Source organism: Dendropsophus ebraccatus, chromosome 11 (genome assembly GCF_027789765.1).
Source record: "Dendropsophus ebraccatus isolate aDenEbr1 chromosome 11, aDenEbr1.pat, whole genome shotgun sequence".
In the NCBI taxonomy this organism is placed as follows: domain Eukaryota; kingdom Metazoa; phylum Chordata; class Amphibia; order Anura; family Hylidae; genus Dendropsophus; species Dendropsophus ebraccatus.
In genome coordinates this window covers 4,907,353-4,925,538 of record NC_091464.1, presented here as the reverse complement: position 1 = coordinate 4,925,538, position 18,186 = coordinate 4,907,353, and the positions used below count along the sequence as shown (strand labels likewise).

The window sequence follows — 18,186 nt, the reverse complement described above, 5'->3', positions numbered from 1 at the left end:
GCGGCAGGATGTTCCCCGAACATATTCTGCTTGGTTATTTCCTGTTCTATTTACTGATAACTAAATGTGATCTGATTGGTGACTGTTCTGTGAGCCCCCGCCTTGGCTTTACATTTATAGATGCAAGAAGGTAGAATTTGGTGTATTTTCTACCTCCCAAATCTGCTGAATAAGGCAGTTTCCGCAAATTATCGCTCCGTGTAATAAAGACAATGATCAGCCAATGACTGGGATCATCACCTGATCGTGTCTTTAGGTCCTGCCTAAAAATCAGCCGCCGACTGCGCATCTCTGCATGTAATAGCTATGTCTAGTAGTGATGCCTGGTCGACGGCTTATGAATGTGTAAAAAAGATAACTATATACATACCACCCTCCCTGGTGCTTCTGCCCGGTATCTTCCTGGCTTCTGCCCGGTATCTTCCAGGCTTCGGCCCGGTATCTTCCAGGCTTCGGCCCGCGGCCCGGTATCTTCCAGGCTTCTGTCCGCAGTGGCCGATGTAACTGCAGAGCCAGTCTGTGAAGTGACAGACTGCTCAGCCAATCACTGCCCAAAACAGGATAGCACCCCGAGTCACCCTGAGCATCTGTCACTTCAGAGACCGGCTGTTCACCAGCCACTGCGGCGGCCAGAAGCCAGGAAGACAATGGGGAGCATTAGGGATGGTCCGAACCCTCCGAGGTTCGGGTTCGTATGAACCTGAACGCTCGGCATCAGATTCCCGCTGTCTGCCTGCTCCGTGGAGCGGGTGGATACAGTGGGAGGACCGCCAGGAAAACTGGGATACAGCCTATGGCTTTGGCTGTATCCCAGTTTTCCAGGCGGTCCTCCCGCTGGATCCGCCCTCTCCACAGAGCTGGCAGACAGCGGGAATCATTACCGAGAGTTCGGGTTCGTACGAATCAGAACTCTGTTCGGACCATCCCTAGGGAACATGGTCAGGTATGTATAAGCTTTATTCTTTTACACTATTGGCAAGGACTGCACGAACATTGCTAACAAGAGCTACATATATAATATATACACACACACCGCCCTTGTAATATAATGGGCTCAGTATAGATTGGCGCTCGTTTACTGATCGAGCCGTGTAAAATGGCCCTTAGCTCACTGCCAACGCAACAACCTAAAGCATTACTTGGAGGTGAACACAGCATAAATAAGGGCTTAGAAACTACTTTAGGACTACTTGTGCTTACTATATTGCTGTCTTTTACAGCAGGTAATACCGAAAAGGAAAAGACCTTGGTATCGCTGCTTGAAAATGAAACAATGGATTTCCGGATGCAGATTGCTACTCTGTCATACGACCCTCAGTTTGTAAGTAAATGCATTGGACCATTGCTTTGGGTTCTTATAGCTACACACTAGAGATGAGCGAACCGGGTTCAGGTTCGAGTCCATCCGAACGCGATCGTTCGGTATTTGATTAGCGGTGGCTGCTGAACTTGGATAAAGCTCTAAGGTTGTCTGGAAAACATGGATACAGCCAATGACTATATCCATGATTTCCACCTAGCCTTAGGGCTTTATCAAACTAAAGCAGCCTCCGCTATTCAAATGCCGAAAGTTGGGGTTCGGATGGCTCGAGGTTCGCTCATCTCTACTACACACCTTGTTTACTGTCACTGTCGGTATTCCCATCTGCAGTCGATATGTCCTATGTACAGTATCCACGGGGGTTAGAAGAGAAGAGGGGTGTAAGGAAGGAATGGAGTAGAGGGGTGCATGTGCTGCCTCCAGCGCGTGCCAGAGATTTCAGACTGGCTGTTCTGGTGGGCGGCCCCAGTTATTGGACCCGGTGCAATGTCTTATTGTCGTCTTGTGTCATACTGTGGATAAGGTATATCTACCGCAGATGGAAGTAACCCTTTCACGCTGAGCAGTTTATTGCTTTGTCAGTGTTTCCTTATGTACCTGGAATCCATACTAACAACAGCATTTCTATCACTGGAAGTGTGTGACACAGGCACTGCTGATGTTAAAGGCCTTGTTCTGTAGTGTTCTGCTTGTATTTTAGATGATCCACATATCGGGCAGCATTCCAGTATCCATTTTCCCATATTAAACGATTTCTAGAGGGGTTATTCAGGATTAATAAGAACATAGCTGCTCTCTTCCAAAAACAATCCCACTCCTATTCTCAGGCTGTGTGTGGTATTACAATGGAACTGAGCTGCAATACCACACACAAACTGAGGAGAAAAGGGACACTATTTCTCCAAGAAAGCAAGGCTGTGGAGTCTGTAAACCACAGCTATGAATCGGACTCCTAAATTTTATCTGGACTCACTCCGACTCCAGCTCCTTCATAAATGGCCGGGGAGTTATTATCACACTGGGGTACTGGGGATGGGGCTCAGCAGCTTCTCCCTAATGTCCTACATCATCCTGGGGCGACTTCTGAGGGAATTAGGAAAGATATAAAGCAGCTTCTCCTGTGGATGCAGCCAGTCTTCAGCCTCCATGTCCTGAACAACTCAACTAAACTAGATGGAGCAGGTGGTCTTTTCTGCTGACAATCTTTTATGTTTCTAACTAAATATTCACCAAACACAGATACACAATGCCAGATCCCTGTGATATAGGGGGGTCCGCCACAGTGATATAGAGGGATCAGCCATAGGCCAAGATTTATCAGCTCTCTGTCTGTGTCTGCGCTCCTGCGGCCCCACTGGAACTACTCGCTCAGCCAGTCAGTGACTGCAGCTGTGCCCCTCCTCACTCACTGATTGGCTGAGTGGGCCCCCCCCTTGGATTTTTCACTGATGCCCAGACTACCCATTTTAATTTCTGCCTCTCTCTAACACACAGCCTGCTGCAGCCATAGCACTTGCACACACACAGCCTGCTGCAGCCATAGCACTTGCACACACACACCCTGCTGCAGCCATAGCACTCGCGCGCGCACACACACACACACACACACACACACAGCCCGCTGCAGCCATAGCGCGCACACACACAAACACACACATCACATGCGCACACAGCTGCAGCCATAGCACACTGAAGAAAAACACACAATTTTGTCTCAGAGAGAAAACACCACACGGAGTACAGAGGTTACTGCTACGCTACTTATGTTTTCTCCTCCTTCTCTATTACACAGGATATCTTCATATTACACTGCTGCTCATATACAACTATCCAGCATCCAGGAAGAGAACATCACACATCTCCCCCCACACAATGGACTCTTCCAGCTCAGGAACAAACTGCCAAATAGAGAGCAGATTACTGATGTATGGAGGAAACTAGATGTATGGCAGAAGGTTTTATGGTGTTATAAATAAAGGGCTTAGATTGATAAAACATAAACTATATTACTGAGGAACATTTATAAAATCCAGATGAAAACTGTTAGAAAAAAAAAAAAAACACTCAATTTTATAAGTCAGTAATTTTTTTCCAAAACTAGCTCTGACTGCATGACTCCAACTCCACAGCCCTGGAAGAAAGCAGCCGTGTTCTTTCTAATCCTGGATAACACTGTTACTGTTTCATAAGTAATGCATGCCAGTGCAGCACATCTATAGAAGACATCCTTTATCTTTTATCTTCAGGAAAAGCTGAAGGGACCGTACCTGGAGAAGCTGCCAACTGTTTTGGCAAGATACTCTCGATTTTTGGGGCAAAGAGTTTGGTTTGTAGGAGACAAGGTAAGCCTTGTTCTATATTGTCCGTGCTCCATCCCTATATGTTATGTGTTACTAATACACCCATTGCTGTAGATGTTGGCTGCCTTTATAATATAAAGTTTTACATTTCTATTTAGTTAATACTTATGTCTTTGTGTTCCATCTCAAAGATTACACTTGCAGATTTTCTTGTGTATGATGCCCTGGATCAGCACAAAATTTTGGATCCTACCTGCTTGAAAAATTTCAAAAACTTGCAAGACTTCCTTACACGATTTGAGGTAAATGTTTTCCATTTGACTTTTTATTTGGACGATTCTCGTGAACATTTACGTAACTGCAAATTATAGTTTCAGGAAGTTGTAATACAGTGTAGTGCCAGGTACCAGTAATGTGAGGAGTTGTTAGGAGTTTAACCTTTATGCTGATACAGTGTTTTGGCGCTCTGGAGGCGGGACTACCTACCCTAGTGCACCCATCTGCCCTGGCCGACTTACCCTTTTTAATGAATGTCGGCGGGGATGGGCTAAATCGGTGCTAAATGCCTAATTAGCCTTTTTGGCACAGAAACAGGTAAGAAGTTTGCCTTCCTTCTCAGCTCCCCGTGCCCTATAGGGAGATATCAGCAGGTTAGATGCTTTGTGTATAGGGCTCCTTTACAGGCTTGTAGTCATTGCAACTTCCGTCTGGACCAGCATACCTTTAGTAGATTAGTAAGAAGTAACACTACGATGGATGCAGTATGATAGCTGGAATACACTACAATGGGTCTTTTTGGAGTTTGTGGGCTTAGCAGACATAGGACCAGAATAACGTGTCTGATTTGTCCAAATAAAGCTTAATGCAGTCCGAGACACTGAGCTCTAATTGGTTTCTATGGGCAAATCAGACACAAAGTGAGAAGATGTTTGTCAGTATTTTAATTATTCCTGCATTTGATTTATGAATCATAGAAATTTATCTTTAATTTCTTTCCATACTGAACCATCTACTTCTAGAGCAAGGACATTGATCACCCACAGCTTATATAAGTATATTGTCCATGAACTGTGTGAGCTCATGAGCTGCGTCTGAATACAGCCGATACAATGCTTCATCAGCCAGGAAAATAGCTAACTCACATTCTGGTTGTTAGCCCTCCCCAAGTAACTATGCCGAGCTTGACTGACTGACTGACTGGCAGCCGAGCTTGACTGACCGACTGGCGGCCGAGCTTGACTGACTGACTGGCGGCCGAGCTTGACTGACTGACTGGCGGCCGAGCTTGACTGACTGACTGGCGGCCGAGCTTGACTGACTGACTGGCGGCCGAGCTTGACTGACTGACTGGCGGCCGAGCTTGACTGACTGACTGGCGGCCGAGCTTGACTGACTGACTGGCGGCCGAGCTTGACTGACTGAATGGACTCACCAGAATGGAATACATTGACAGCCGAGTTATTGATTGACAGGCGAGGTATTGATTGACAGCAAAAGTATGTAAGCAGCATCGGTATATGAGCAGAAGAGTACACATCTCACCAGACTGGACTACATCCGGACCGTATCCCAAAAAACGTAGTGGAAAAAGACCTGGAATGAAAAATTTTTTACTTTTATTCACACCCTTTTGCAATACATTTAAGTTGATAGTCGCCTATCTGAAACATGACAATAGAGTTTGACTGCCTGGCGAGCTTGACTGACTGCATGGCGAGCTTGACTGACTGCATGGCGAGCTTGACTGACTGCATGGCGAGCTTGACTGACTGCATGGCGAGCTTGACTGACTGCATGGCGAGCTTGACTGACTGCATGGCGAGCTTGACTGACTGCATGGCGAGCTTGACTGACTGCCTGGCGAGCTTGACTGACTATATAAGCAGCACCGATATATGAGTAGCAGAGTGCACGTCTCATCAGACTACACAACATCCAGAGCAAATCCAATAGAATGTAGCATAAACAGCACTTCAATGAAAAAACTGTGACTCTTACTTGCACCCTTTTGTGCCACGTTTCGGCTCGTATAGTAGCTTTTCTTAAGTGTGAGGTTAGTATACGAGACGAAACTTTGAGCAAAAGGGTTTAAATAAGTCACCTTGTTTTCATTGAAGTGCTGTTTCCACGACTTGATTGACAGCCGGGTTTTGATTGACAGCCGGGTTTTGATTGACAGCCGGGTTTTGATTGACAGCCGGGTTTTGATTGACAGCCGGGTTTGGATTGACAGCCGGGTTTGGATTGACAGCCACTGAATGACAGCCGAGTTTTGATTGACAGCCGGGTTTTGATTGACAGCCGAGTTTTGATTTACAGCCACTGATTGCCACTGATTGACAGCCGGGTTTTGATTGACAGCCGAGTAATGATTGATTGCCACTGACAGCCGAGTTTTGATTGATAGCCGAGTTTTGATTGACATCCAGGTTTTGATTGACAGCCGAGTTTTGATTGACATCCAGGTTTTGATTGACAGCCGAGTTTTGATTGATTGCCTTTGATTGACAGCCGCGTTTTGATTGACAGCCGCGTTTTGATTGACAGCCGCGTTTTGATTGACAGCCGCGTTTTGATTGACAGCCGCGTTTTGATTGACAGCCACTGATTGCCACTGATAGCCGAGTTTTGATTGACATCCAGGTTTTGATTGACAGCCGAGTTTTGATTGACATCCAGGTTTTGATTGACATCCAGGTTTTGATTGACAGCCGAGTTTTGATTGACATCCAGGTTTTGATTGACAGCCGAGTTTTGATTGACAGCCGAGTTTTGATTGATAGCCGAGTTTTGATTGATAGCCGCGTTTTGATTGACATCCAGGTTTTGATTGACAGCCGAGTTTTGATTGACAGCCGCGTTTTGATTGACAGCCGCGTTTTGATTGACAGCCACTGATTGCCACTGATAGCCGAGTTTTGATTGACATCCAGGTTTTGATTGACAGCCGCGTTTTGATTGACAGCCGCGTTTTGATTGACAGCCGCGTTTTGATTGACAGCCACTGATTGCCACTGATAGCCGAGTTTTGATTGACATCCAGGTTTTGATTGACAGCCGAGTTTTGATTGACATCCAGGTTTTGATTGACATCCAGGTTTTGATTGACAGCCGAGTTTTGATTGACATCCAGGTTTTGATTGACAGCCGAGTTTTGATTGACAGCCGAGTTTTGATTGATAGCCGAGTTTTGATTGATAGCCGAGTTTTGATTGACATCCAGGTTTTGATTGACAGCCGAGTTTTGATTGACATCCAGGTTTTGATTGACAGCCGAGTTTTGATTGACATCCAGGTTTTGATTGACAGCCGAGTTTTGATTGATTGCCACTGATTGACAGCCGGGTTTTGATTGACAGCCGGGTTTTGATTGATTGCCACTGATTGATAGCCGAGTTTTGATTGACATCCAGGTTTTGATTGACAGCCGAGTTTTGATTGACATCCAGGTTTTGATTGACAGCCGAGTTTTGATTGATTGCCACTGATTGACAGCCGGGTTTTGATTGACAGCCGAGTTTTGATTGATTGCCACTGATTGACAGCCGAGTTTTGATTGATAGCCGAGTTTTGATTGACATCCAGGTTTTGATTGACAGCCGAGTTTTGATTGACATCCAGGTTTTGATTGACAGCCGAGTTTTGATTGATTGCCACTGATTGACAGCCGGGTTTTGATTGACAGCCGAGTTTTGATTGATTGCCACTGATTGACAGCCGAGTTTTGATTGATAGCCGAGTTTTGATTGACATCCAGGTTTTGATTGACAGCCGAGTTTTGATTGACATCCAGGTTTTGATTGATTGCCACTGATTGACAGCCGAGTTTTGATTGACAGCCGAGTTTTGTTTGACTGCCACTGATTGACAGCCGGGTTTTGATTGACAGCCGAGTTTTGATTGACAGCCGAGTTTTGATTGACAGCCGAGTTTTGATTGACATCCAGGTTTTGATTGACAGCCGAGTTTTGATTGACATCCAGGTTTTGATTGATTGCCACTGATTGACAGCCGAGTTTTGATTGACAGCCGAGTTTTGTTTGACTGCCACTGATTGACAGCCGGGTTTTGATTGACAGCCGGGTTTTGATTGACAGCCGGGTTTTGATTGACAGCCGAGTTTTGATTGACAGCCGAGTTTTGATTGACAGCCGAGTTTTGATTGACAGCCGAGTTTTGATTGACAGCCGAGTTTTGATTGACAGCCGAGTTTTGATTGACAGCCGAGTTTTGATTGACAGCCGAGTTTTGATTGACAGCCGAGTTTTGATTGACAGCCGAGTTTTGATTGACAGCCGAGTTTTGATTGACAGATTTTGCAAGATGTTTCGGTTAATATAGTCGCTTACCTGAAACATGACAGTAGAGTTTGACTGACTGAATAGACTCACCAGAATAGACTATATAGATTGACAGCCGAAGTTTGATTGACAGCAAAAGTATGTAAGCAGCATCGTTATATGAGCAGATCAGTACACGTCTTACCAGACTGGACAACATCCGGACCAAATCCCAAAAAACGTAGTGGAAAAAGCCCTGGAATGAAAAAATTTGACTTTTATTCACACCCTTTTGCAAGACGTTTCAGTTTATAGTCGCCTATCTGAAACATGTCAGTAGAGTTTGACCGCCTGGCGAGCTTGAGTGACTGCCTTGCGAGCTTGAGTGACTGCCTTGCGAGCTTGAGTGACTGCCTTGCGAGCTTGAGTGACTGCCTTGCGAGCTTGAGTGACTGCCTTGCGAGCTTGAGTGACTGCCTTTTGATTGACAGCCACTGATTGCCACTGACAGCCGGGTTTTGATTGACAGACGGGTTTTGATTGATAGCCGAGTTTTGATTGACAGCCACTGATTGCCACTGATTGACAGCCGAGTTTTGATTGACAACCAGGCTTTGATTGACAGCCGAGTTTTGAGTGACTGCCTTGCGAGCTTGACTGACTGCCTTGCGAGCTTGACTGACTGCCTGGCGAGCTTGACTGACTGCCTGGCGAGCTTGACTGACTGCCTGGCGAGCTTGACTGACTATATAAGCAGCACCGATATATGAGTAGCAGAGTGCACGTCTCATCAGACTACACAACATCCAGAGCAAATCCAATAGAATGTAGCGTAAACAGCACTTCAATGAAAAAACTGTGACTCTTACTTGCACCCTTTTGTGCCACGTTTCGGCTCGTATAGTAGCTTTTCTTAAGTGTGAGGTTAGTATACGAGACGAAACTTTCAGCAAAAGGGTTTAAATAAGTCAACTTTTTTTCATTGAAGTGCTGTTTCCACGACATGATTGACAGCCGGGTTTTGATTGACAGCCGGGTTTTGATTGACAGCCGGGTTTTGATTGACAGCCGGGTTTTGATTGACAGCCGGGTTTTGATTGACAGCCGGGTTTTGATTGACAGCCGGGTTTTGATTGACAGCCGGGTTTTGATTGACAGCCGGGTTTTGATTGACAGCCGGGTTTTGATTGACAGCCACTGATTGCCACTGACAGCCGGGTTTTGATTGATAGCCGAGTTTTGATTGACAGCCACTGATTGCCACTGATTGACAGCCGAGTTTGGATTGACAACCAGGCTTTGATTGACAGCCGAGTTTGGATTGACAACCAGGCTTTGATTGACAGCCGAGTTTGGATTGACAGCCGAGTTTGGATTGACAGCCGAGTTTGGATTGACAGCCGAGTTTGGATTGACAGCCGAGTTTGGATTGACAGCCGAGTTTGGATTGACAGCCGAGTTTGGATTGGCAGCCGAGTTTGGATTGACAGCCGAGTTTTGAGTGGCAGCCGATTTTTGAGTGGCAGCCGAGTTTTGAGTGGCAGCCGAGTTTTGAGTGGCAGCCGAGTTTTGAGTGGCAGCCGAGTTTTGAGTGGCAGCCGAGTTTTGAGTGGCAGCCGAGTTTTGAGTGGCAGCCGAGTTTTGAGTGTCAAAAAAGTATGTAAGCAGCATCGGTATATGAGCAGATGAGTACACGTCTCACCAGACTGGACTACATCCGGACCAAACCCCAAAAAACGTAGTGGAAAAAGCACTGGAATGAAAAAATTTGACTTTAATTCACACCCTTTTGCAAGACGTTTCAGTTTATAGTCGCCTATCTGAAACATGTCAGTAGAGTTTGACTGCCTGGCAAATTTGACTGCCTTGCGAGCTTGAGTGACTGCCTTGCGAGCTTGAGTGACTGCCTTGCGAGCTTGAGTGACTGCCTTGCGAGCTTGAGTGACTGCCTTGCGAGCTTGAGTGACTGCCTTGCGAGCTTGAGTGACTGCCTTGCGAGCTTGAGTGACTGCCTTGCGAGCTTGAGTGACTGCCTTGCGAGCTTGAGTGACTGCCTTGCGAGCTTGAGTGACTGCCTTGCGAGCTTGAGTGACTGCCTTGCGAGCTTGAGTGACTGCCTTGCGAGCTTGAGTGACTGCCTGTCGAGCCTGACTGACTGCCTGTCGAGCCTGACTGACTGCCTGTCGAGCTTGACTGACTGCCTGTCGAGCCTGACTGACTGCCTGTCGAGCTTGACTGACTGCCTTTCGAGCTTGACTGACTGCCTGGCGAGCTTGACTGACTGCCTTGCGAGCTTGAGTGACTGCCTTGCGAGCTTGACTGACTGCCTTGCGAGCTTGACTGACTGCCTGGCGAGCTTGACTGACTGCCTGGCGAGCTTGACTGACTGCCTGGCGAGCTTGACTGACTGCCTGGCGAGCTTGACTGACTGCCTGGCGAGCTTGACTGACTGCCTGGCGAGCTTGACTGACTATATAAGCAGCACCGATATATGAGTAGCAGAGTGCACGTCTCATCAGACTACACAACATCCAGAGCAAATCCTATAGAATGTAGCGTAAACAGCACTTCAATGAAAAAACTGTGACTCTTACTTGCACCCTTTTGTGCCACGTTTCGGCTCGTATAGTAGCTTTTCTTAAGTGTGAGGTTAGTATACGAGACGAAACTTTCAGCAAAAGGGTTTAAATAAGTCACCTTGTTTTCATTGAAGTGCTGTTTCCACGACATGATTGACAGCCGGGTTTTGATTGACAGCCGGGTTTTGATTGATTGCCACTGATTGATAGCCGAGTTTTGATTGACATCCAGGTTTTGATTGACAGCCGAGTTTTGATTGACATCCAGGTTTTGATTGATTGCCACTGATTGACAGCCGAGTTTTGATTGACAGCCGAGTTTTGTTTGACTGCCACTGATTGACAGCCGAGTTTTGATTGACAGCCGAGTTTTGATTGACAGCCGAGTTTTGATTGACAGCCGAGTTTTGATTGACAGCCGAGTTTTGATTGACAGCCGAGTTTTGATTGACAGCCGAGTTTTGATTGACAGCCGAGTTTTGATTGACAGCCGAGTTTTGATTGACAGCCGAGTTTTGATTGACAGCCGAGTTTTGATTGACAGCCGAGTTTTGATTGACAGCCGAGTTTTGATTGACAGCCGAGTTTTGATTGACAAAAAAGTATGTAAGCAGCATCGGTATATGAGCAGATCAGTACACGTCTCACCAGACTGGACTACATCCGGACCAAATCCCAAAAAACGTAGTGGAAAAAGCACTGGAATGAAAAAATTTGACTTTTATTCACACCCTTTTGCAAGATGTTTCGGTTAATATAGTCGCTTACCTGAAACATGACAGTAGAGTTTGACTGACTGAATGGACTCACCAGAATAGACTACATAGATTGACAGCCGAGGTATAGATTGACATCCGAGGTATAGATTGACATCCGAAGTTTGATTGACAGCAAAAGTATGTAAGCAGCATCGGTATATGAGCAGAAGAGTACACGTCTTACCAGACTGGACTACATCCGGACCGTATCCCAAAAAACGTAGTGGAAAAAGTCCTGTAATGAAAAAATTTGACTTTTATTCACACCCTTTTGCAAGACGTTTCAGTTTATAGTCGCCTATCTGAAACATGTCAGTAGAGTTTGACCGCCTGGCGAGCTTGAGTGACTGCCTTGCGAGCTTGAGTGACTGCTTTGCGAGCTTGAGTGACTGCCTTGCGAGCTTGAGTGACTGCCTTGCGAGCTTGAGTGACTGCTTTGCGAGCTTGAGTGACTGCCTTGCGAGCTTGAGTGACTGCCTTGCGAGCTTGAGTGACTGCCTTGCGAGCTTGAGTGACTGCCTTGCGAGCTTGAGTGACTGCCTTGCGAGCTTGAGTGACTGCCTTGCGAGCTTGAGTGACTGCCTTTTGATTGACAGCCACTGATTGCCACTGACAGCCGAGTTTTGATTGATTGCCACTGATTGACAGCCGAGTTTTGATTGACAGCCGAGTTTTGTTTGACTGCCACTGATTGACAGCCGAGTTTTGATTGACAGCCGAGTTTTGATTGACAGCCGAGTTTTGATTGACAGCCGAGTTTTGATTGACAGCCGAGTTTTGATTGACAGCCGAGTTTTGATTGACAGCCGAGTTTTGATTGACAGCCGAGTTTTGATTGACAGATTTTGCAAGATGTTTCGGTTAATATAGTAGCTTACCTGAAACATGACAGTAGAGTTTGACTGACTGAATAGACTCACCAGAATAGACTACATAGATTGACAGCCGAAGTTTGATTGACAGCAAAAGTATGTAAGCAGCATCGTTATATGAGCAGATCAGTACACGTCTCACCAGACTGGACAACATCCGGACCAAATCCCAAAAAACGTAGTGGAAAAAGCCCTGGAATGAAAAAATTTGACTTTTATTCACACCCTTTTGCAAGACGTTTCAGTTTATAGTCGCCTATCTGAAACATGTCAGTAGAGTTTGACCGCCTGGCGAGCTTGAGTGACTGCCTTGCGAGCTTGAGTGACTGCCTTGCGAGCTTGAGTGACTGCCTTGCGAGCTTGAGTGACTGCCTTGCGAGCTTGAGTGACTGCCTTGCGAGCTTGAGTGACTGCCTTTTGATTGACAGCCACTGATTGCCACTGACAGCCGGGTTTTGATTGACAGACGGGTTTTGATTGATAGCCGAGTTTTGATTGACAGCCACTGATTGCCACTGATTGACAGCCGAGTTTTGATTGACAACCAGGCTTTGATTGACAGCCGAGTTTTGAGTGACTGCCTTGCGAGCTTGACTGACTGCCTTGCGAGCTTGACTGACTGCCTTGCGAGCTTGACTGACTGCCTTGCGAGCTTGACTGACTGCCTGGCGAGCTTGACTGACTGCCTGGCGAGCCTGACTGACTGCCTGGCGAGCTTGACTGACGAGCTTGACTGACTGCCTGGCGAGCTTGACTGACGAGCTTGACTGACTGCCTGGCGAGCTTGACTGACTGCCTGGCGAGCTTGACTGACTGCCTGGCGAGCTTGACTGACTGCCTGGCGAGCTTGACTGACTGCCTGGCGAGCTTGACTGACTGCCTGGCGAGCTTGACTGACTGCCTGGCGAGCTTGACTGACTGCCTGGCGAGCTTGACTGACTATATAAGCAGCACCGATATATGAGTAGCAGAGTGCACGTCTCATCAGACTACACAACATCCAGAGCAAATCCAATAGAATGTAGCGTAAACAGCACTTCAATGAAAAAACTGTGACTCTTACTTGCACCCTTTTGTGCCACGTTTCGGCTCGTATAGTAGCTTTTCTTAAGTGTGAGGTTAGTATACGAGACAAAACTTTCAGCAAAAGGGTTTAAATATGTCACATTTTTTTTCATTGAAGTGCTGTTTCCACGACATGATTGACAGCCGGGTTTTGATTGACAGCCGGGTTTTGATTGATAGCCGAGTTTTGATTGACATCCAGGTTTTGATTGACAGCCGAGTTTTGATTGATTGCCACTGATTGACAGCCGAGTTTTGATTGACAGCCGAGTTTTGTTTGACTGCCACTGATTGACAGCCGAGTTTTGATTGACAGCCGAGTTTTGATTGACAGCCGAGTTTTGATTGACAGCCGAGTTTTGATTGACAGCCGAGTTTTGATTGACAGCCGAGTTTTGATTGACAGCCGAGTTTTGATTGACAGCCGAGTTTTCATTGATTGCCACTGATTGACAGCCGGGTTTTGATTGACAGCCGCGTTTTGATTGATTGCCTTTGATTGACAGCCGCGTTTTGATTGACAGCCGCGTTTTGATTGACAGCCGCGTTTTGATTGACAGCCGCGTTTTGATTGACAGCCGCGTTTTGATTGACAGCCACTGATTGCCACTGATAGCCGAGTTTTGATTGACATCCAGGTTTTGATTGACAGCCGAGTTTTGATTGACATCCAGGTTTTGATTGACAGCCGAGTTTTGATTGATTGCCACTGATTGACAGCCGGGTTTTGATTGACAGCCGGGTTTTGATTGATTGCCACTGATTGATAGCCGAGTTTTGATTGACATCCAGGTTTTGATTGACAGCCGAGTTTTGATTGACATCCAGGTTTTGATTGACAGCCGAGTTTTGATTGATTGCCACTGATTGACAGCCGGGTTTTGATTGACAGCCGAGTTTTGATTGATTGCCACTGATTGACAGCCGAGTTTTGATTGATAGCCGAGTTTTGATTGACATCCAGGTTTTGATTGACAGCCGAGTTTTGATTGACATCCAGGTTTTGATTGATTGCCACTGATTGACAGCCGAGTTTTGATTGACAGCCGAGTTTTGTTTGACTGCTACTGATTGACAGCCGGGTTTTGATTGACAGCCGAGTTTTGATTGACAGCCGAGTTTTGATTGACAGCCCAGTTTTGATTGACAGCCCAGTTTTGATTGACAGCCCAGTTTTGATTGACAGCCCAGTTTTGATTGACAGCCGAGTTTTGATTGACAGCCGAGTTTTGATTGACAGCCGAGTTTTGATTGACAGCCGAGTTTTGATTGACAGCCGAGTTTTGATTGACAGCCGAGTTTTGATTGACAGCCGAGTTTTGATTGACAGCCGAGTTTTGATTGACAGCCGAGTTTTGATTGACAGCCGAGTTTTGATTGACAGCCGAGTTTTGATTGACAGCCGAGTTTTGATTGACAAAAAAGTATGTAAGCAGCATCGGTATATGAGCAGATCAGTACACGTCTCACCAGACTGGACTACATCCGGACCAAATCCCAAAAAACGTAGTGGAAAAAGCCCTGGAATGAAAAAATTTGACTTTTATTCACACCCTTTTGCAAGATGTTTCGGTTAATATAGTCGCTTACCTGAAACATGACAGTAGAGTTTGACTGACTGAATGGACTCACCAGAATAGACTACATAGATTGACAGCCGAGGTATAGATTGACATCCGAGGTATAGATTGACATCCGAAGTTTGATTGACAGCAAAAGTATGTAAGCAGCATCGGTATATGAGCAGAAGAGTACACGTCTTACCAGACTGGACTACATCCGGACCGTATCCCAAAAAACGTAGTGGAAAAAGTCCTGTAATGAAAAAATTTGACTTTTATTCACACCCTTTTGCAAGACGTTTCAGTTTATAGTCGCCTATCTGAAACATGTCAGTAGAGTTTGACCGCCTGGCGAGCTTGAGTGACTGCCTTGCGAGCTTGAGTGACTGCTTTGCGAGCTTGAGTGACTGCCTTGCGAGCTTGAGTGACTGCCTTGCGAGCTTGAGTGACTGCCTTGCGAGCTTGAGTGACTGCCTTGCGAGCTTGAGTGACTGCCTTGCGAGCTTGAGTGACTGCCTTGCGAGCTTGAGTGACTGCCTTTTGATTGACAGCCACTGATTGCCACTGACAGCCGAGTTTTGATTGATTGCCACTGATTGACAGCCGAGTTTTGATTGACAGCCGAGTTTTGTTTGACTGCCACTGATTGACAGCCGAGTTTTGATTGACAGCCGAGTTTTGATTGACAGCCGAGTTTTGATTGACAGCCGAGTTTTGATTGACAGCCGAGTTTTGATTGACAGCCGAGTTTTGATTGACAGCCGAGTTTTGATTGACAGCCGAGTTTTGATTGACAGATTTTGCAAGATGTTTCGGTTAATATAGTAGCTTACCTGAAACATGACAGTAGAGTTTGACTGACTGAATAGACTCACCAGAATAGACTATATAGATTGACAGCCGAAGTTTGATTGACAGCAAAAGTATGTAAGCAGCATCGTTATATGAGCAGATCAGTACACGTCTCACCAGACTGGACAACATCCGGACCAAATCCCAAAAAACGTAGTGGAAAAAGCCCTGGAATGAAAAAATTTGACTTTTATTCACACCCTTTTGCAAGACGTTTCAGTTTATAGTCGCCTATCTGAAACATGTCAGTAGAGTTTGACCGCCTGGCGAGCTTGAGTGACTGCCTTGCGAGCTTGAGTGACTGCCTTGCGAGCTTGAGTGACTGCCTTGCGAGCTTGAGTGACTGCCTTGCGAGCTTGAGTGACTGCCCGGCGAGCATGACTGACTGCCTGGCGAGCATGACTGACTGCCTGGCGATCTTGACTGACTGCCTGGCGAGCTTGACTGACTAAGCAGCACCGATATATGAGTAGCAGAGTGCACGTCTCATCAGACTACACAACATCCAGAGCAAATCCAATAGAATGTAGCGTAAACAGCACTTCAATGAAAAACTGTGACTCTTACTTGCACCCTTTTGTGCCACGTTTCGGCTCGTATAGTAGCTTTTCTTAAGTGTGAGGTTAGTATACGAGACGAAACTTTCAGCAAAAGGGTTTAAATATGTCAACTTTTTTTTCATTGAAGTGCTGTTTCCACGACATGATTGACAGCCGCCTTTGATTGACAGCCGCCTTTGATTGACAGCCGCCTTTGATTGACAGCCGCCTTTGATTGACAGCCGCCTTTGATTGACAGCCGCCTTTGATTGACAGCCGCCTTTGATTGACAGCCGCCTTTGATTGACAGCCGCCTTTGATTGACAGCCGCCTTTGATTGACAGCCGCCTTTGATTGACAGCCGCCTTTGATTGACAGCCGCCTTTGATTGACAGCCGCCTTTGATTGACAGCCGCCTTTGATTGACAGCCGCCTTTGATTGACAGCCGCCTTTGATTGACAGCCGCCTTTGATTGACAGCCGCCTTTGATTGCCAAGAAGTATGTAAGCAGCATCGGTATATGAGCAGAAGAGTACACGTCTCACCAGTCTGGACTACATCCGGACCAAATCCAATCAAATGTAGTGGAAAAAGCACTGAAAATGAAAACAGCTAGAGATGAGCGAACCTGGAGCAGCTGGAGTCGATCCGAACCCGAACGATCGGCATGTGATTAGCGGGGGCTGCTGAAGTTGGATAAAGCCCTAAGGCATCCAGGTATCCATGTTTTCCAGACAACCTTAGAGCTTTATCCAAGTTCAGCAGCCCCCGCTTATCACATGCCGATCGTTCGCGTTCGGATGGAGTCCAGCATGCTCGACGTTCGCTCATCTCTAGAAATAACGTTTCGGCTCATATAGTAGTTTTTCTCAAGCGTTGGGCTAGTATACAAGCTGAAACGTCGCGGAAAAGGGTGTAAATAAAAGTCACATTTTTCCGTTGAAGTGCTGTTTACACTACATTTTTTGGAAGCCGAGTTTGACTTATCTGGCTGATGTAGCATTGCATTGCATTGTATTCCAGTACTTATCATCTGCTGTATGTCCTGCAGGAAGTGCTCTCCAGACTTGAAATAATACCGCTCCCTGCAGGACAGTAGCTGATGAGTACAAAACAATTTACCAGAGTTCCCCTTTAAGGCCTGGATTACCCTGGAAACAGCATTTTCTGTTATTTTAATCTTTTTCCTTCCCTTCTTTTCCAGGCTCTTCCTGCGATCGCTGCCTACTTGAAATCGCCGCGTTGTAAGAAAACTCCTATTAACGGCAAAGAAGCATTTTGGTCCAACAAATAACGTTGCTGATTGATGTACTGACGGGAATAATCTTGCGTCTTGGTGGGAGAATCACTTGGCTGCGTGTCTTGTCTCTAGGGCCGGTATCACACACGGCCGCTTCTTGGAAAACTCCCATGGACGTTTTTGAGTCAAAACCAGAATTGGATTGGAAGTAATGGGTAAAGGAAGCGCCTATGTCTCCTTCCTGCCCGATCCACTCCTGGTTATGGCTCATGACGCCAGCCCAGGTACAGTCTGTTCTGTACGAGCTCAGAGGAAGGGAACAGGCAGCGTCAGCAGTTGTTATCTATCAGTGATGAATAGAGATGAGTGACCCTGGAGCAGCTGGAGTCGATCCGAACCCGAACGTTCGGTATGTGATTAGCGGTGGCTGCTGAAGTTGGATAAAGCCCTAAGGCTATGTGGAAAACATGGATATAGTCATTGGCTGTATCCAATTTTTCCACATAGCCTTAGGGCTTTATCCAAGTTCAGCAGCCCCCGCTAATCACATGCCGAACGTTCGGGTTCGGAACGACTCGAACCTGAACTCTGTTCGCTCATCTCTAGTGATGAAGTTTCATATCTGGTCAGAAATTTGCTTAAAGAATCTGGAGGGACCCGAGTCCGAGGGGGATGGGCTCTGACAAAACCGACTACCGCAGCTAGAGACGAGAAATGCAGCATTCTTACTAAAGAGTTAAAATTATTTTTATCTTTTAACCCCTAAGTACAATGCAGTAATAAACAAAACAAGCGCTTCTCAATCACTCTCTCAAAA

General features: G+C 46.3%; 1 protein-coding gene across 1 annotated transcript in view; it reads left to right on the top strand.

Moving 5' to 3' along the window:
* Positions 1-17,796, top strand: part of LOC138768195 (glutathione S-transferase Mu 4-like) — a 42,054-nt gene extending 24,258 nt beyond the window's left edge. Inside the window, exons 5-8 of the mRNA XM_069946345.1 lie at positions 1,221-1,321; positions 3,568-3,663; positions 3,813-3,923; positions 17,334-17,796. Coding sequence (XP_069802446.1) covers positions 1,221-1,321; positions 3,568-3,663; positions 3,813-3,923; positions 17,334-17,423 — 398 coding nt within the window. The 3' untranslated portion in view covers positions 17,424-17,796. The remainder of the gene's footprint in view (positions 1-1,220; positions 1,322-3,567; positions 3,664-3,812; positions 3,924-17,333) is intronic.
* The last annotated feature ends 390 nt before the right edge of the window (positions 17,797-18,186 follow it).